General features: G+C 38.4%; 1 protein-coding gene across 1 annotated transcript in view; it reads right to left on the bottom strand.

Annotated features, from left to right (window-relative positions):
* LOC125258261 (rho GTPase-activating protein 21) overlaps positions 1-17,690 on the bottom strand; it is a 74,055-nt gene that overhangs the window by 16,502 nt on the left and 39,863 nt on the right. Inside the window, 9 exon segments of the mRNA XM_048175159.1 lie at positions 2,021-2,169; positions 2,257-2,321; positions 7,024-7,323; positions 9,168-9,287; positions 11,939-11,981; positions 12,108-12,210; positions 12,302-12,448; positions 14,190-16,182; positions 17,129-17,152. Of these exon segments, the coding sequence (XP_048031116.1) occupies positions 2,021-2,169; positions 2,257-2,321; positions 7,024-7,323; positions 9,168-9,287; positions 11,939-11,981; positions 12,108-12,210; positions 12,302-12,448; positions 14,190-16,182; positions 17,129-17,152 (2,944 nt within the window).

The raw sequence follows: 17,690 nt of genomic DNA, 5'->3' as shown, positions 1-17,690 counted from the left end.
GATGAATAGAAAGTTCAAAAGAACAGTGTTTATCTGAAATCTAATCTTTTGTAACATTATAAATGTCTTTATTGCCACTTTTGATTGATTTAATCCATCCTTGCTGAATAAAAGTATTCATTTCTTTCATTTCTTTTCAAAAAAATAAAAATAAAAAATCTTACTGACCCCAAACTTTTGAACAGTAGTGTATAATGCTACAGAAGCTTTGTATTTCAGATAAATGCTGTTCTTTTGAACTTTCTATTCATCAAGGAATCCTGAAAAAAAAAGTACACAACTGTTTTCAACATTGAAAATAATCATAAATGTTTATTGAGCAGCAAATCAGCATATTAGAATGATTTCTGAAGGATCATGTGACACTGAAGACTGGAGTAACGATGCTGAAAATTCAGCTTTGCATCACAGGAATAAATTACTTTGTCAAATATATTTAAATAGTACACAGTTATTTTAAATTGTAATAATATTTCACAATATTACTGTTTTTTACTGTATTTTTAATTAAATAAATGTAGCCTTGGTGAGCAGACGAAACTTCTTTTAAAAACATTAAAAATCTTAGTGGTTCCAAACTTTTGGACTGTACTGTATACATGCAAGAGATCATTGTTAGTCGCCAGCAACACACCAGCTCCAAACAAACAATTACACTCGAAACTGTCCTGTTACTACAGCTAACATTACAACAACAGCATATCTTGGTTCTGTAAAACATAGCAAAACCAATGTTACTTATATATGGAGCAGAAACAACACAACATCAGCGTCCATTTTCAGGCCTTTCCGCTAAAGTCTCTGTAGCTCTGGAAAACTTTTCTTATATATTGACATGGGTCCTAAAGCTCTTGCTTAAAGGGGTACTTGATTATGATTTCACTTTTTTAACTTTAGTTAGTGTGTAATGTTGCTGTTTGAGCATAAACAACATCTGCAAAGTTACGATGATCAAAGTCCAATGCAAGATATTTTCTTTTACAGAAATCCTTTTTTAGGGACTACAACAAGCTTCATACCAGGTTGGTGACATCACAAACCCCAACATTTACAAAAACCCTGCCCACGAGAACACGCATCAAAGGGGGCAAGGCCACGTTGGGCTGCTTTAGAGAAGAGGAAGAGTTGTTGTAGTAGAGTGTTGTTGCCATGTCGTCATTTTATGCCGGACTGCTTCACTAATGAGGGTCAATTCATTGCTGGATTTGCACAAAAGATTAACATGACGGCACATGTTAGTCGATGAGTTGAATCAACTCCACAGCAACTACATACATTTATCCACTAACATTCAGAAACATCCAGTTTCATTCTAAAAGTTGTAACTTCTTCCTGAGTCTCTCCATCAGTGTCTGACTACAGTTTGAACAATGTAAGACTGAACACCGTTACTGACAATCCTTATTTTTTTTACTGCGTGAGATTCTCCAGCTTTGTTGTTGTTGAGTATGCGAAGCACAAGCTGGTTAAAGCTCCACCCTCTTCTGGAAAGCGGCCAGGAGCAGTAGCTCATTTGCATTTAAAGGGACACACACAATAATGGCATGTTTTTGCTCACACCCAAACAGGGGCAAATTTGACAAGCTATAATAAATGATCTGTGGGGTATTTTGAGCTGAAACTTTACAGACACATGCTGGGAACACCAGAGACTTGTATTACATGTTGTGAAATGGTGCATAATAGGTCCCCTTTAGCCATTACCCTTCTTTTTCCAGTGATATTCCTCTGACATTTTCTTTCTTGTAATGTCTCTCAGCTATCTCTCTTTCTACAGTCTTTCTTCAAATCTCCCTTTAGCTTCAATCTCTCCTCCCCCATCATGAGTGGACAGGCCCCTACTGCTGATTGGCTACAAATGTGTTGTGGTGCTTGGTCTGATCCACTTTCAACAGCGTTTCTCAGAAATCGCTAACCACAGCTTTAACACACACACAAGTACTTGAGAACGCTTTTACTGATACTTAAAAGTACTGAATAAAATTCAAGAATCCAGAGTTAGTGACCTTGATGATTTTACCTTTGTGCATGGCTTTCCTGTCGTGGTCCTTGTTTGGTGAGTGAGGGCTTGTGGCTTTATTCTCCCCCTTACCACCCAGTAACGTCTGCCTGATGCTCAGGGACTGACGGGAGGCCTTGGGTGAGGGTTCTGTCTTACTGCTGGGTGGACTGCAACACACATAAACCCAGTTAAGCTCTAGAAGAGGAAGAAGTCTACAAACATTTTACGGGAATTCTTGCCGGCTTCCTGCTTACCTCATCAGAGTGTTGTATTCCTTTATTTTTCGGTTGATGAGGTCTGTGCTAGTAACAGTCGCATTCTACAAAAGGAAGAAGGAAAAACAGAGAAGGCAGACAACAGTGAGTGGATGAAATGTAAGAGTGGAATCCCCAAACACACCAAAGGGCTTGTGGATAACCCTGTGCTTTCAGAAGAAGACACCCTATAGTGAAGATGCTGTGAGAGTTACTATTTCTTTTCAAAAAAGCCTGAGGTTATGTTCAGCTATTGTAAGAAGTATCTTTAAATAGGGCCTTTTTCCATGATTCATGAGGGAAGTCCAAAACATCCACCATATCAATATAAGGTACTAGACATGGATAGATTTACCCCTCACCACTCACATCACTAAACGAAACTGTAATAATGACGGTTGTTTAACCCTCTGGAGTCTGAGGCTGATTTGGGGCTTGGAGAAGTTTTGACATGCCCTGACATTTGTGCTTTTTTCAGTTGTTCATAAACATATTAATGGAAAAAGTGTCATTACACTGTATTCAGCACAAACTAGGCTACAATAATATGTGAGGAACATGTATGTACATGTTTGTATTTTTGAAGGAATAATGTTTATGCGTGGTTATTGAAAAAACAAAAAACTTAAGTCACTGAAATAAGGCCAAAAAAAGTATATTAAATCTGTGTTCACAAGACTTTTGGGTACTTGGAGGTTGTAGACTAGAGTTTTTGCTTCAGAATTATGTAAAAATTATGCTGCCTACTCCTTCATATAAAACAATATATTGATTTAGTTTTTGTACGACACTTTTTGTCAAGAAACACAGTATGCGTGGAGGCGTGAATCTGCATGAATAATGGGCCATTTACACCTGAGAAGACAAAAGAATCACATAATAATGACCTGAAATGACTTGCATATTAATGAGGCCTTTCAGTCAGGTAGGCTGTGAAAAAAACCCTCTGTAATAATGTCTCAGCTCATCATAAACAGCAATACTGTGAAATATTATTACAATTTAAAATAATGGTATTCTATTATATTCTTTAAAATAAAATGTATTTCTGTGATGCAAAGTGTCTGAACAATTATGTTACCTCTATGGCATTTCATATAGGCTTTTAGCTTAAAAGCATGCACATTTGGAGAAATATTGATGGATTCTTATATATTTATGTCAATTTTCTATACTGAGAAGTAATATTTATTGTCATCACTATGAGTGCTGGATACTGTGTTTTCAATTCATACTTGCAGCCGGAGGGCGCTCTCTGTACACCTTTAGTCCACAAATTATTCTAAAGAAGAAGAGGACATTTCAGGAATGGTATTTTCAATTCATACTTGCAGCCGGAGGGCGCTCTCTGTACACCTTTAGTCCACAAATTATTCTAAAGAAGAAGAGGACATTTCAGGAATGGTATTTTTAATTCAACTTGCAGCCGGAGGGCGCTCTCTGTACACCTTTAGTCCACAAATTATTCTAAAGAAGAAGAGGACATTTCAGGAATGGTATTTTCAATTCATACTTGCAGCCGGAGGGCGCTCTCTGTACACCTTTAGTCCACAAATTATTCTAAAGAAGAAGAGGACATTTCAGGAATGGTATTTTCAATTCATACTTGCAGCCGGAGGGCGCTCTCTGTACACCTTTAGGCCACAAATTCATATAAAGAAGAAAAGGAACTAGGAACTAACGGCATGTCTTCTAGCGATCGCTAACCATTGCTTTAACATCCAAATAAACACTTTTCAAGACAATAAATACACGATTGAGACGATGAATGCATGTATTGCCTCTGAATTTGCGTCTGAATAGCGCTGGCTCTGTGGGCGTGGCCGCATTAGCGGATAATGAGCTGAATCACAGACTTCTGACATGGCTCTCTTTTCATACAGATTACATAAACACAGAATGTTTGTTTTCGATTTGACTTGCACGATTTAAAACCTGACATTTCAACGTTTCTTTAGACGTAAGTGTCATTTTTTTTTTGTCATTAGTATTCATAAGTTACAGTTCATTTTCTGAGAACTATCAGATTGGACTTCGTTCAGAGGGAGAGGAGAGATCACGCATCATGTTAGTTTTCTTTATTTTACAAAAAGCACAACATTGTGTTTTTACTGAGTGTACACAAATAAAAGAAGACATTCTATAGTTTCAATTGATACATTACTTATGTCTCTACGACAAGAAATGACGGAGTATTTTAGTAGTATTGTTTTGCTGCAATGTGAAAAAAATCCTGCAAAACACGCCGGCGTGTTTTCAGACCTCAGGGAGTTAATTAAAAAAAAAGGTTTCCTGTCAGCCTTTGTGATCCTTTGGATTTAGTTTAAGCTATACTGTATTTATAGTGTCTAGCACATATATCAGTGCCGCAGTGACTTTGGCACATGTCTGAGCGTTCAAAGGCTATTAAGATATTTAAATATTGGTTGGTTTTGTTTTAAGTAAGAGTAAGTGATTCTCAAACAGTATTAATGAAAATATGTTTGGATTTTGCAGGTGAAAATTCTGAAAATGCCTGAAAAATCTGATGCTCATGCAACACATCTGAGTGTTTAAAAGTAATGAATGGAATAAAAGAATCTGGTTTTGTTCTAATCAAGTGTGTACAATACTCAAAAAGCATCAATGAAGAAACAGTCAGTGTCTTTTGAAAATAGCCGGTTGTCAAGGAGTTTTATATGAGTTTAACATTTCACAAATTTATTTAGTCATTTAAGCGACGATGTCGAGAAATTTAGGATTTCAGGCAGAATTACTATATTGTAATATTGTTCCTTACTGTCAAATCAACTTCAGTAATTAATGTGGTTCAGATAACATAATATTTTGAGTTTCTGTTGATTAAACCAATCACCTTCATTGTGTGAACTCAAATTTTTAATTTCAATGAACTCAAAATTTTAAGGCAACGAGGTAACTTACTTTTTTAAGTTAAACCAACAATTCTTATTTACAGTGTGTGATTGAAGATTACTTATATTATGGAACAGATGCATCACCTACCACACAACACCACATCTTTAAAATTCAAACACATTGTTTTCTGTGACTTTTCAAATCATTGTTAAGAGTGTGTATCCACCTTATGTTGCAAGGCTGAAGCTATTTTGTGCGAGACTTCTAATACATTAGGAAAAATAACGAGAAAAATAACAAAGTGCAGTAAACCGTAAAACTATTTGTGCTACAAACCAGTGTGTTTATAATTAAGATAATACATTAAAATATTATGGTAAGAAATACCAGCTTGCAACATCAAGAGCTGTTTTATAAAGCTAAAAGTCATTGGAAGCGGATGAAGCCAGACATTTAATTTACAAATAGCCGTGCCCACTCTTTCATTAAAAATAAAGTGGATAGACATTTTACAGTAATAAGTTTATCTTTTTGTGCTTTGAATAAAGTCTGTAATTTAGATCGCCCTTTTACTTTCCATTTGTGCAGTATTTTTTTCTTTCCTTTTTTCTTTTCTCAAAAAACAAACTTCAAAATTATCAATGCCACTTTGTTCATATTTGCCTGTATGGTGATTAGATTCACTGTTTTGACCTGGCATCTTGAACACTACCTGTGCAATACCTGAGAATTTTCCTAGCCAAGGCGTGACCATTCTCATCCAACGTATGACCAGCTTGATAGTACAGATAAGACATTAACGGGAAATGATGGGGAGAATGGATCTGAACTTGGATAACATGCATGAGAACTAAGGTTGTGTGTCCACCAAAGTGTTTTTAGCCAGCGCTCTTCTGAAAACGCCTTGCTGCTGCGGGTGCTTGAGAGCAGAAATGTTACTACACTGTAAAAAATGAATGTGATTTTAACAGTAAAGTGTTGTAAAAACGCTACAGAAAATTGTAAACAGGTTAACAGTAAGTTCCTGTACTATATAAAGGGAAAAACTGTAAAAGATCTTACCAGACATTTTATGTTATTTTCACAGGAAAATGCTGTAAATTTTACAATTTTTAGAAGTAAAAGGAACAAAATCAATGTATAATTTACAGTCAAAAACTGTAAACTGATATTTCCACAATTCCCTGTGTGCCACTTTACATTTGAAAGTATTTTGTTTAAATAATCATGCTTCTTAATAGTTTTTGTTATCAGTTATGTACATTAGAGTTTTATGTTACTACATCTGTTGTTTAATGAATGTTTATTGCATTGTGTAAGTGTTGTGGGTTACCATGATGGTGTTTTGCGTTTGCGTGAATGACTCTGTGCACCTTCTTTATATTAGTATATATTTCAGCTCGTGGAAAAGCTACTTGTGATGAACTCTGATTCTTCATGTGGCTTTCTCTTTTACCACCTGCATTATTATGTTGGTTGTCAGTACATGTTAAAAGGTACAAAACAGATTTTAGTAGTAGTGTGCATTGTTGAATTTACTGGTTTACATTCAAATTTTCTTGTTTGTAAATTACAGTTTTTCTGTATTTTTTACAAAATTATTCTGGCAACCACAGCATTTTTTATAAACATAAAAAACATAAAAAAAATAAAATAATCGCTAGCCATGGGAAAAAACGCTTTGGTGGACACACAGCTTAAGGCTTGGCTTTGACAGAACTCTCAACAAATATTTAATCTTTGGATTCAGAAAGAAAAAAAAAAAACCTTCCAAGCACCCAAGTCAGTCTTAACATAATGACAAGCTATAATAAAGTAATTAAGTAATTATAAATCATAAATAAATCTAAATTGTAAGTAATTTAGATTGTATTTGAAGGAAAAAGTGTGTTATGATTACTGATCGTTCACCTCTTCATCCAAGTTGCTGTTTTCTTGAATGACTCGGATCCAGGACAGCATTTCCTCTCGATCTTCCGCCTGGAACAGGTATTCACAGTCTGACGTCGTCAGCCGAAGGACATTCTTCCGCTTTGTGTCACTGTAGGAGATGTCAATCAGACAGGCTTTGATGCTGATTGGCAGAGGCTCGTCTTCGATCTGGGAGTTGGCGTTGGTTTGTCCGTCCCTCTTGTCTTTGTACAGGAAGAGGCAGTGACCACGAAGCACAGCATAGATCTGCTTCCAAGACCGTATGCCACTACCAACACGCTGTAGAAAAGATAACAGAATTATGAAAATATGATTGAACGAGCCATGTTTGAAGTTAAAATAGTACATATACACAAGTGGCTTAGCAACTGTAGACAAATGTTTTTGAGGGGTCTATTTGATAATTATGGTACGTTATCCCACTTATTATAGGGTAGACACTAGCGCTGGATTGACAATATTAATTTCTCGATTTTAATCAGTAATGATATGGTTTCTTTAAATCAAAAATCTTTTAGTCTCTGAGCTGTTTTCTATTGATGAGTGAAAAAAACTTCACTAAACATTTGTAGCGTGCCTGCCATACAATAATCGCAAAAAGCTTTGTGCTTTGTTACTTTTAATATGAAGTCTCAACTTTAAAATTCTGTCAAATTTATTATGAAATTCAAACAATAAATGTAGATTTGGCACTAATCAGTTCAAGAGGCAGCACAGATCAAGCGCTCGTGAAGCGATCATCTCATCTACTTTTACTACTTGTTACCGCGTGAAATAAACATAGATGAACACCAGAAGGTATGTTGAAATATACATTACAACTTACCGAAATGACTCCTGTCTCATGTAAAGACATCAAAAAAACAGCTTGTAGGCCATACAATGTTAATAATGTTACATTTACCTCAAGAAACATATTCAATGTCCACATTCTTATTAGATAAAAAAAAAGCATTTTACAAAATATGCACTGTATTACATATTTATTAGGCTATATTTTTACTTAACCTGTTATTGATGTCTTTATTATTTAATGCATGTTTAAATAAATCTGTCATGAAAATAAGTTATTACAGTTTATTGTCATTTAAACCCTAATTGTGATTATTAAACACCCTTAATTGTGGTAAAATCACAATGACTCACAGTCTTATTGTCGGATTATTGTTTTAATGTACCCGTTTTAAGGCCCCGATATACTTATGGAAATACTATTATCGAACATCTGACAAACGCCCACAGTGGCATTTATATGAAAATGTAAATATGTAAATAAGCTTTCCTCTCAGTAACAAAATAAACACAACAAAAATGAGAAAACAGCAAACATTTTTATAGAAAGCATAAGAACAGCATCTGATCATAACAACATGGGTATGATAGCACGAGATCTGCAAATTAGCACTTCAGTAAAGTCATGTCATGTTTATATTTATGGCATTTTATTCAATAGATTGCTTAAAAGCAAGCAGCTTTACAGCATCAAACAAGAAAAACGGTGTCAGTGCCTTATTTCATCAGAAGCACAACTTCATTTTCTACTATAATGCAGCTATCCAGTGTGTTCATGTTTTCACTCGGTGAGATCTTACCTCGATAGACTCAATCAGAGAAAAGTTCCACATGAAAGAAGGCAGAGCCTCAACGCACACCTCCTATTAAGTTATCGTCACAGGCCAGTGGTAGTACATAGGTGTTTTGTTCTTTTCCTGAGAGTTCGCTTTGGCAAGCCATTTCGAACTCCCAAATCGAACACCGAACGAACTTCGTTTTGGCCTTTTTTTGTTCAAAATGGCATCACATCAGTATGTTCTTTGATTTACTTTTTTATAAAGTATATCGGGGCCTTTAACCTTTTATACGTCTGAGTGGTGTAAAATATGACAAGATCTCTTAAGACAAGATCTCTGGCACTACAGTACTTTGCCAACATTAAATGTTTCTGAAAGCCTGCCAGCCATTCTCATTCATTTAGAGACTCGTTTCGACACGTTCACAATATGTTTGACAAGGAGTTCTTCGGCATCACAGACCAGCATGCTCTAAAGACACCTTCATTCAGTACTGGGACTCAGAACAAGAGAAAACATGAATGTGAATTTTGGTGTTTAGTTGTGTTGTACCTTGCCCTTATCTGAGTTCAGCTGCCGGAAATAAAGCGGACCCTCCTTTGTGGCATCAGTGAAGACATCTGATGTAGAGTCTCTCCTAGAGCCAGAGTCCTCAGAAGACCTGTCAACAGCCTGAAACACACCAAACATGGATCAGCCTGCTGAACAATTCATCTTCTTTGACAGCTGCCACTGAAAACCCTATGAGGACCACTGAGTTCAACAGTTCTCAGTGAAAATTCACTCTGAAAAAATTACAATTTTTAATCAAAATAATTAAATATATTGATTGATTAATCAATTGAATCACATATTTCAATATTTACTGCCAAATTAAGATTCAAAGATAATTATAAAATGGTTAGTTTCTGTCCTTGATTCTGATTTGGTTAGTAGCTGTTTTATTAATGATCAAACATGGCTATGACCGCTTCACCCAACGATTCTGTGTATCACTACATAACACCCTTAGCAACCGCTCTTAGCAATGTAAACTGTATGTTCTCAATTGATATTGTTCATTGAAGCTTACTGTATTATGTAGAAGAATGTTGTGAGAAAAAGATCGATTGAGCGAGTTTATTACCTGCATTCAGATTTAGCCTATGTATTCAGTCCTATGTTCATAATAAAAAAAAATCATATAAAAAAAAATTAATAAAAAATATGTTTAAATGTCCGATGTATTATCTTGTCCTTTTAACAGTTAAGGGGTTTTCCCGTGACTGACAGCGCTAGTCAAAGCATTTGTCAGTTGCGTCTTGTTCCGTGTTCACAACAATTCAGTCTTTTCAATGTAAAAGTCTTCGCTACTGACTGACACAATCATAAAGACAGTCATTGCCACCATCTAATGGCGTAATAATATAACTTCTTTTAGTGAATGTTTACTTCATGAAAGTTGCATTGATACATATTTTTGGCTTTAATATTTGTATTGTGTGGTAACCGTTTTATAAAAGCAATAAGGTACTCGAGGCTAGAGCTGTATTGTGAATAAGTCACTCCGCTTTGCGCTGTACCTAACAACGCCCTTCAGCTGTGACTTATTCACGATACAGTACCTTATTGCTTACATATACCAGTATTGACGATAACCATGATGTTTAAAAAATGAAATATCGATATCAAGTGTTAATACGTACGGAGACCCACACATGACATGCAGGAAAAAAATTGTGCACATGCTTTACTAAGTCGTTCCCTTGATTTATAAATCGTGCACACGATTTACTAATTTGTTCCCTCGATTTACTAAAACGTGCGCACAATTTAGCAAATCGAGGGAACGAATTAGTAAATCATGCACACGATTTATAAATTGAGGGAACGAATTAGTAAATCATGCGCACAATTTATAAATCAAGAGAACGACTCAGTAAAGCATGTGCACGATTTATAAATCAAGGGAACGACTTAGTAAAGCATGTGCACGATTTATAAATCAAGGGAACGACTTAGTAAAGCATGTGCACGATTTATAAATCAAGGGAACGACTTAGTAAAGCATGTGCACGATTTATAAATTGAGGGAATTAATTAGTAAATCATGTGCACGATTTATAAATCAAGAGAACGACTTAGTAAAGCATGTGCATGATTTATAAATCAAGGGAACGACTTAGTAAAGCATGTGCACGATTTATAAATCAAGGGAACGACTTAGTAAAGCATGTGCACGATTTATAAATCGAGGGAATGAATTAGTAAATCATGCGCACAATTTATAAATCGAAGGAACGAATTAGTAAAGCGTGTGCACGATTTAGCAAATCGAGGGAATGAATTAGTAAATCGTGTGCACGATTTATAAATTGAGGGAACGACTTAGTAAAGCATGTGCACGATTTAGCCTACTATTTTTTTCCTGCATGTACAGGGCTCCATAAATACTACATATGTGATCGTATCGTAAATAATCCAGTACCAGTAACTAGTTGCCACTCCAAACTGGTAGGTGGCAGTATAGCACCTTATAATGCTGGTTGCCACCTATCATAACACGGAAAAAAGATGACTACGCAGTGTGAGCTACAGTACTACTGCCACATAATAATCATGTCTGAGGACATTACAGACGAGAGCAAGACCCTCTATCCAAATACGAGAACTTGTAAAAGTTTTTTTGGGTTTGGAAAAAAACAGTGTTGGAAGTGCCAATCAACAGTAAGTTCTTTTTGTATTCTGTATGGTTACAAACTTGTTATTGTAACCAAACTTGGTTACAAACTCTCTGTCTGTCTCCCTACACTCATATTTTGAGTGTGATTCATTGGCCAAAAAAGAGAAAATAAAGTTAAAGATACATTTGAATGATAGAATCATTTTTTCTTTGTTAATTCTTTTGGACACGAAAATTGCATAAGAAAATCTGATGTTGTGACCATTCTAGTTCACACATGACACATTCTTGTATGTCTTGTCTGTATATGCACACATGCAGACTGACGTTTGTCACAACTAGACTCTGTTCCGAGACAAATGCAAGAGCATATCAAATGTGGATGGTTCTACACTCATTCTGTGCTGTGAAAAACATGAATGTGACACTTTAAACTTGCACTTCTCTGATAGAAAATCCCTTTATTGCAGAATTTATGTATAGGGTTCAGGGTGCATGATTAACTTATTTTTATAATTAATGACAAAATTATCATTAAATTGACTAATGTTAGCTGGAGGTCAGGTGCTAACTAGACAGAACTTTATCTAAGGTGTAAACTAATCATAATGCAGTTAGTGGGAGTCTTAGTCATTTATTATCTCTATTACAGCAGTCTCACCTTTCTAAGCCCCTTGAATCCATGGGTGTGTTTAATCGACCGCCTGTACAGACACAGTAAACACAGAGGTCATATAATGCGAGAGGCAGCAATGGAAGAAGGTTGACTTTTCAACCTTGTGGTCACTGTACTGGTGGATTATGATTTTACATAATGACTTTAAACTTACCCTCTTCCTTCTTCTCTGTAATTATCCAAGCCCTCATCGAAGGACCTGGAGCGCTCTGTTTTAGCTCCAGAATCTGATTCCAGAATTGTGAGTCGTAAAGAATCTAAGTTGGAGATAAGGGTGAATTCATAAAAAAAGAGACACATTTCTGATGTCACTGAGATATTGTATATGTTGGCAGAGATATTCCTCACCCTGGTCATGGGACAGCTGTCGGCGTATTACGGGAGAAGGGGACGTTGGACTGGGTGGGATGGTGGTGATGATAGGCGTGCTTGAAATCACAGCAGATGCAGGAATGTGTGTGGTGTCATGGTCGTTGCTGGAGCTTGATGGCTCATCTAATGACAACAGACATAAACACGCATAAGATCTTTTATCTGTGTAGTATATTGCATGGATTACTATAGTCCAATAGACACAACAGACAGTCAGACAGTTTAGAGGAAGCTCGCTTACTCATACAGCTAGTGAGCAATCCTTAAATTGATAAGCCTCCCACATGCACAGACAATAAACAAAAAGTAGAGCAGACGGGTTGCATCACTGGATAAAATATTAGTAGTACTTTTTTAACCACAGCATTTTAACTCCCTTTAGTTTTGAATAGATTGAAATAGATTAGATTTAATTCCTAGCAGCCATTGCTTTCTCTGCAGTCTCTGTGTAATACACTAATAAAATTTATGGGGGGTTGAGACACAAGTTGACAGTCTACCAAATTTAACATAAGCCCTACCATAACAAAAGTCACAGTCTTTCAAATAAAACTCAAAACCAATCAGAAAACAAGCCCAAACCAAAGTATATCAAATGAACTTAAAAACAGAGTCTACCTAACAAAATCCATTCTACCAAATCAAACATAAAACATCATTGTTTTGAAAGAGATTAGTGTTTCAGGAACTAATCCAAAAAAGGAGGAATCTTTGAGCTAGTTTCCACTGGCATGTTCCATTACTTTGTCATATCACTTTACTGCCCTCTTGTTTGTCTGAGGTTTCCGAGCTGTGGATGAACTGGAGGGAGTGTGAAAGTGTCAGGGAAGTGGCTTCCTCAGTCCCGCTGCCTTGGGTGGAATGTGTCAGTATGTCACATTATCTGTGCCCCTGCGGACTATGATGTCATGTCCTATCACTCTACTGGAGTACATTACAGTTTGGAGATGCTCCCAGGGACTGACCCATGCACTTCACAAACACTCTGAGCTACAACACTGCCTAGCTGTGTACAAATCAAAGCCCATAACACATTCTATAATTAAATGTGCAGGCTGGTGAAGTATGGAACTGTATATTGAGAAGCACAACCATTTGTGATGACCAATCAGCAAATTCAAATGTCTTCATGTAGGACATACATGGGGAATATGTATGTCTAGAAATGCCAATATAGCCAATAGTGAGGATGAACAGATGACTCGAAAGACACTATGAAAACACTGTGCTTCTTTAAAGCTCTCTCTCACACACACAGATATTACCAGAACTCAAATTACTCATCACTCCTCTCTGCCAACTTTGTTTACATTGGGATGAGCTGTTCATCCTGCTGTTATAACTGTCATACGTCATAAAACCCCACTGTTGTACACCACTTGATCTAAAGCTCTCTATGCAAAGCCTGGGCCATTAAGGACAGAGAAACAGTGTGGCCTTTTATTTGATTTATCTGAGCAATAAAAAGCAAATTCATCATGACCTGCCCAAGTGTGACAGTACAATGAAGCAGACAATGACTGCCTTGTGTAAAAAGTAGGGAGATAAAGTTCAGATGTTTAGTTTACTATGAATAATATAAAACAGTGAATATTGAGATAAATTCTTTTTCCTTGCATCCCAAGAGCTGCTTAATATGATGAGAGGTACAGCAGGAACATGTTCTGTGAATCGCTTTGCTAAGCACACAAATAAATTTGGAAGATGCTTTGACTACAGGACAAAAGTATTTGAAAGTAAAGTAACAAAAATATATTAAAAACATTTTAACCTTATCAAAACTCATCTCCTTTTAGGGTAGACTGAACGGTTTCTATAGCAACAGAGTCTGAAGTTATCTTATATAGTTGAAAAAGCCTCTCACCAATGAAGGGAATGGAGTCCAGTGAGTCATCAAGGTTGCTTGAAAAGGAGGTTTTACACTGGTCTCCTAGTTTCTTCATGTGCATTTCGCGCCGGGTATTGTTAGGCAGCCAGCATGTGTTGGAGACTGCAGGTGGTTCAGCCCCTCCCTCGGTCTCGTTCACTGCCAGAATGTAGGAAGGGTGGCGGATAGGTTGAGATCCAGACTTCTCCCTCCGAACTACAACTACAGTGGCATCTTGACCCTCGATACCTTCCGCCTCCTTCTCATTGGCTTGGGGTTGTGGTTCTATGTACCTAGGCTTCTGAGGAACTGTTCCGTTACTGGTCAGTATGGGCTTGGATCCACCCTGCTTTGTTCTGTTGGGTTTAGTGGCAGCAGAACAAGAAGAAGAGCGACCTCCACGGGCTACCTCTCTGAAAGGCTCCTGAAGGCTGTCAGCCCGCCCCCTAGGCTGTAACTGCTTTGCATTGTGGGGCATGTGGTTGGCAGTGAGCGGTGTTCTTTGGTCTTTGATGGTGCCTGTGTTGGAACTACCAGTGATGTGGCCTTGTATTGAGGCGAGGGCAGAAGCTATATAAGAAGCAGCAGCGGTGGAAGGGTCTGAAACATAATTCTTGGCAGGTAGCAGTGAGGGTCTGTTTACGGAAGGTGCAGAGGTGTTACCCAGACTTTCAGCTCTGGAGGTAAGCAATGAATCCGTACCTCTACTGAAGAGAGGGGTGTTAGGCAACCCTGGGTAACTGCCCCCTCGTCTGTCTGAGCTAAATACATCCTGTGTTCTGTGAGGTGCCATGCGCAAGGAAGAAGACTGCCTGCTTGCTCTTGCCTCGTCCCCTCTGTGCATGAGTAACCACTCCTCTGTCTCAGTTCTGCAGCATGCCTGCCTGTCCAACATGGATGTTGCATTTTCATTCTGTCTGCCTAGATAGTCACAAGAATATGCTCTCGGTTTCAGGATACCTGTGGGGGCCGACGGGATTGCATCCTGGGAAGCACTCCGAGGCCAATTCTGTGCTAGAGCAGTCCGTTCTGCACCACCAAGCCTCTCCTGAGAAACGCTACGCAGAGGCAGCACAGTGGATACCTGATAACTCCGATCATGAGAGGCGCTCCTCCGTCTCAGCTGTGATCCAGAAAAGCCCCGTGAGGGTGTAGCTGTTGTTGATGCGCTCTTCTGCTTGGTGTATTCACCTGTACTGGATGGGGAGGCGGCTCGCAGACTGTCCAGACGTTCCTGAATAGTCCGGGAGCCATACATGTAGAGCCGTTTGTTGTCAATATACTCCTTGTAGGTGGTGTAGTTCCTCCAGTCAATGTTCTGGTGGGGGGAGCAGGGGGAGGGGGTGGCAGGTGGAGGAGATGGTGTGTAAGGGGTGGGAGAGGTGGCTGATGGGATGGTTTCCGCTGTTGTGGTTAAGGTATGTCTGTGGGAAGATACAGGCTTAGTGTCTATGGAAGTCTGTGCAGTTCTGGGGGTAGTGTCGGAGAACCCAGTGAGCTCTGCAGTTCTGCTGGGCTTGTGCTGTGATTGTGCTGCCCCAGTTGGAGATGACGTGGCATGGGCCCTGGACCTGTTAAAGCTTGGGTCTGTTGAAGCCGCATTCTGGTTTTCCTCCGTCCTGTGGCAGGGACCAGCCCAGGCCACATGTGAAGTTTGATCTGTAGATTCAGGTGATGCTACCATTGTCCTAAAATTCTCATTAAATACATGCACAACAGTTTGGGTCTTGGGGACCTGAGAGGTTTGAGATGGGATAGGGGGAGATAAAGGGTTATCAATGCGGCAGCCTATGTCAGGCTTGTGGCATCGATTTGCTCCTTGTCTGGTTCCACATGATGTCTCGGCAGAGCGTGATGGCTCTGACACCTGTGCCATGGCCAAGGCATTTGGCTCTATCCGTGGGTAACATATTGGGGGTGGCTCGGGGATGTTCTGGGCATTTCCACTATATGCCTCATTTCCTTTGAGGTATGCATCTTGAGAATAGGCCTGAAAAGAAGGGACATTTCATTAATTATAATGAATGAGTAACACTACAGGCACTAAACATACTGAAATGCCAAATAAATTAATTACAAACATGGTTAATGTTGTATCAAACATCAAAATTTTTACCTCTTTACTATTTATCTAGTAAATTACAGGGGGCAGGTTGACCCCGATTTCAAATATCTAAGTTCAAATGCATCCCAGGAAAAGTGAGAGACAGGAAAAGGTCAAGTAGCAAGGCTCAAATGCCTTTAACCGCATGGAGGGATTAGGTATCAGAGGCTTACCTACCTTTAGCTGAGGAGAGAGAGCAGTGCGCAGACAAGAGGAAAAAGCGAGAGGAGGGCAGCCTTTCACCGAGCATTCTACAGACGCTAGTAGCTGCTCTGTTATCATCTTACAAAGTCAACAGCCAACTAATATCCTAAAGGTCTAAATACTACATTCTGCTCAGGAAATTACTCCATTTACAATGGGCTCACTTATCCCGCTTAATATATAAAGTTATTTCTGTCTCAGCTGTCTCAGTGTGCATATGACAGAGCTCCAGCATTAATGAGAGTGTAGACGTGATAGCTGGACTTTTGACTCTACACCTGAAGTGTCAAGTTACACAGACATGTCCCTCCCTCTCTCTCTTTCTCTATCTGCTCCACCCCTTCCATGAAAATAAAGATGACTCAGAAGGCAACAAATATTAAGGTGCAATCTTATGGCAAGGGAATAAATTAGGGGCAAAATATGTTTTGCGACTGAATATAATATACTGTACACAAGCTTGCAGTTCTTAAGATAGGTAAAGACTAGATTTTAACAGACATTGCAGATACAAAGGGAGATGTAATACACATGCACTTTCATGCAAAGGCAAAGAAACTTAACCACAACAGGGCAAAATTGCATAACAGAAGAGAGGGAGCAAGTGACAGGTTTAGCTCCTTCTTACCAGAGCTGTGATATCCCTGGAGAACTGCAGCCGGAAGGTTAGATTGACAGTGGGAAAACAAGGGAAGAAAGAACAGGAAAAAGAGCAATGGTGAGGGAAGATGACAAGAGCTCTACAGGTACACCAGAAGCAATCAGCCCCTACTCCAGACAGTGCTGCTGTCATTCTAGTGCAGGATAAAGTATGCTATAAATACACACTGCAGCAGAAAGAGAGAGAGAGACTACTGGAGGGCTGCCAGTCCAACACCAGAGATGAACCAGACAGAGGAGGACACACTTGAGATCAGAAGGGGACGACTGCTGCTCTTTCCAGAGTGATCCTGCAGCTTTTAATGAAGTAAAACTTTCACACACAAACTCACAGTCAGCCAGCATCTTTCTCTTATGCCCATGTAGATCATTTCCATCCACACATACTCTTAAAAATAAAGGTTCCAAAGGAGGGTTTTTCCCAGCGATGCCATAGAACAATTTTTTGTTCCCCAAACCAACTGAAACGTTCAGTGAACAGTTCTTAAAAGAACCACTTTTGTTCTTAGTATGAAGAACATTTTAATAAT

Source organism: Megalobrama amblycephala, linkage group LG22 (genome assembly GCF_018812025.1).
Source record: "Megalobrama amblycephala isolate DHTTF-2021 linkage group LG22, ASM1881202v1, whole genome shotgun sequence".
In the NCBI taxonomy this organism is placed as follows: Eukaryota; Metazoa; Chordata; class Actinopteri; order Cypriniformes; family Xenocyprididae; genus Megalobrama; species Megalobrama amblycephala.
This window is presented reverse-complemented; position numbering and strand designations above follow the sequence as displayed.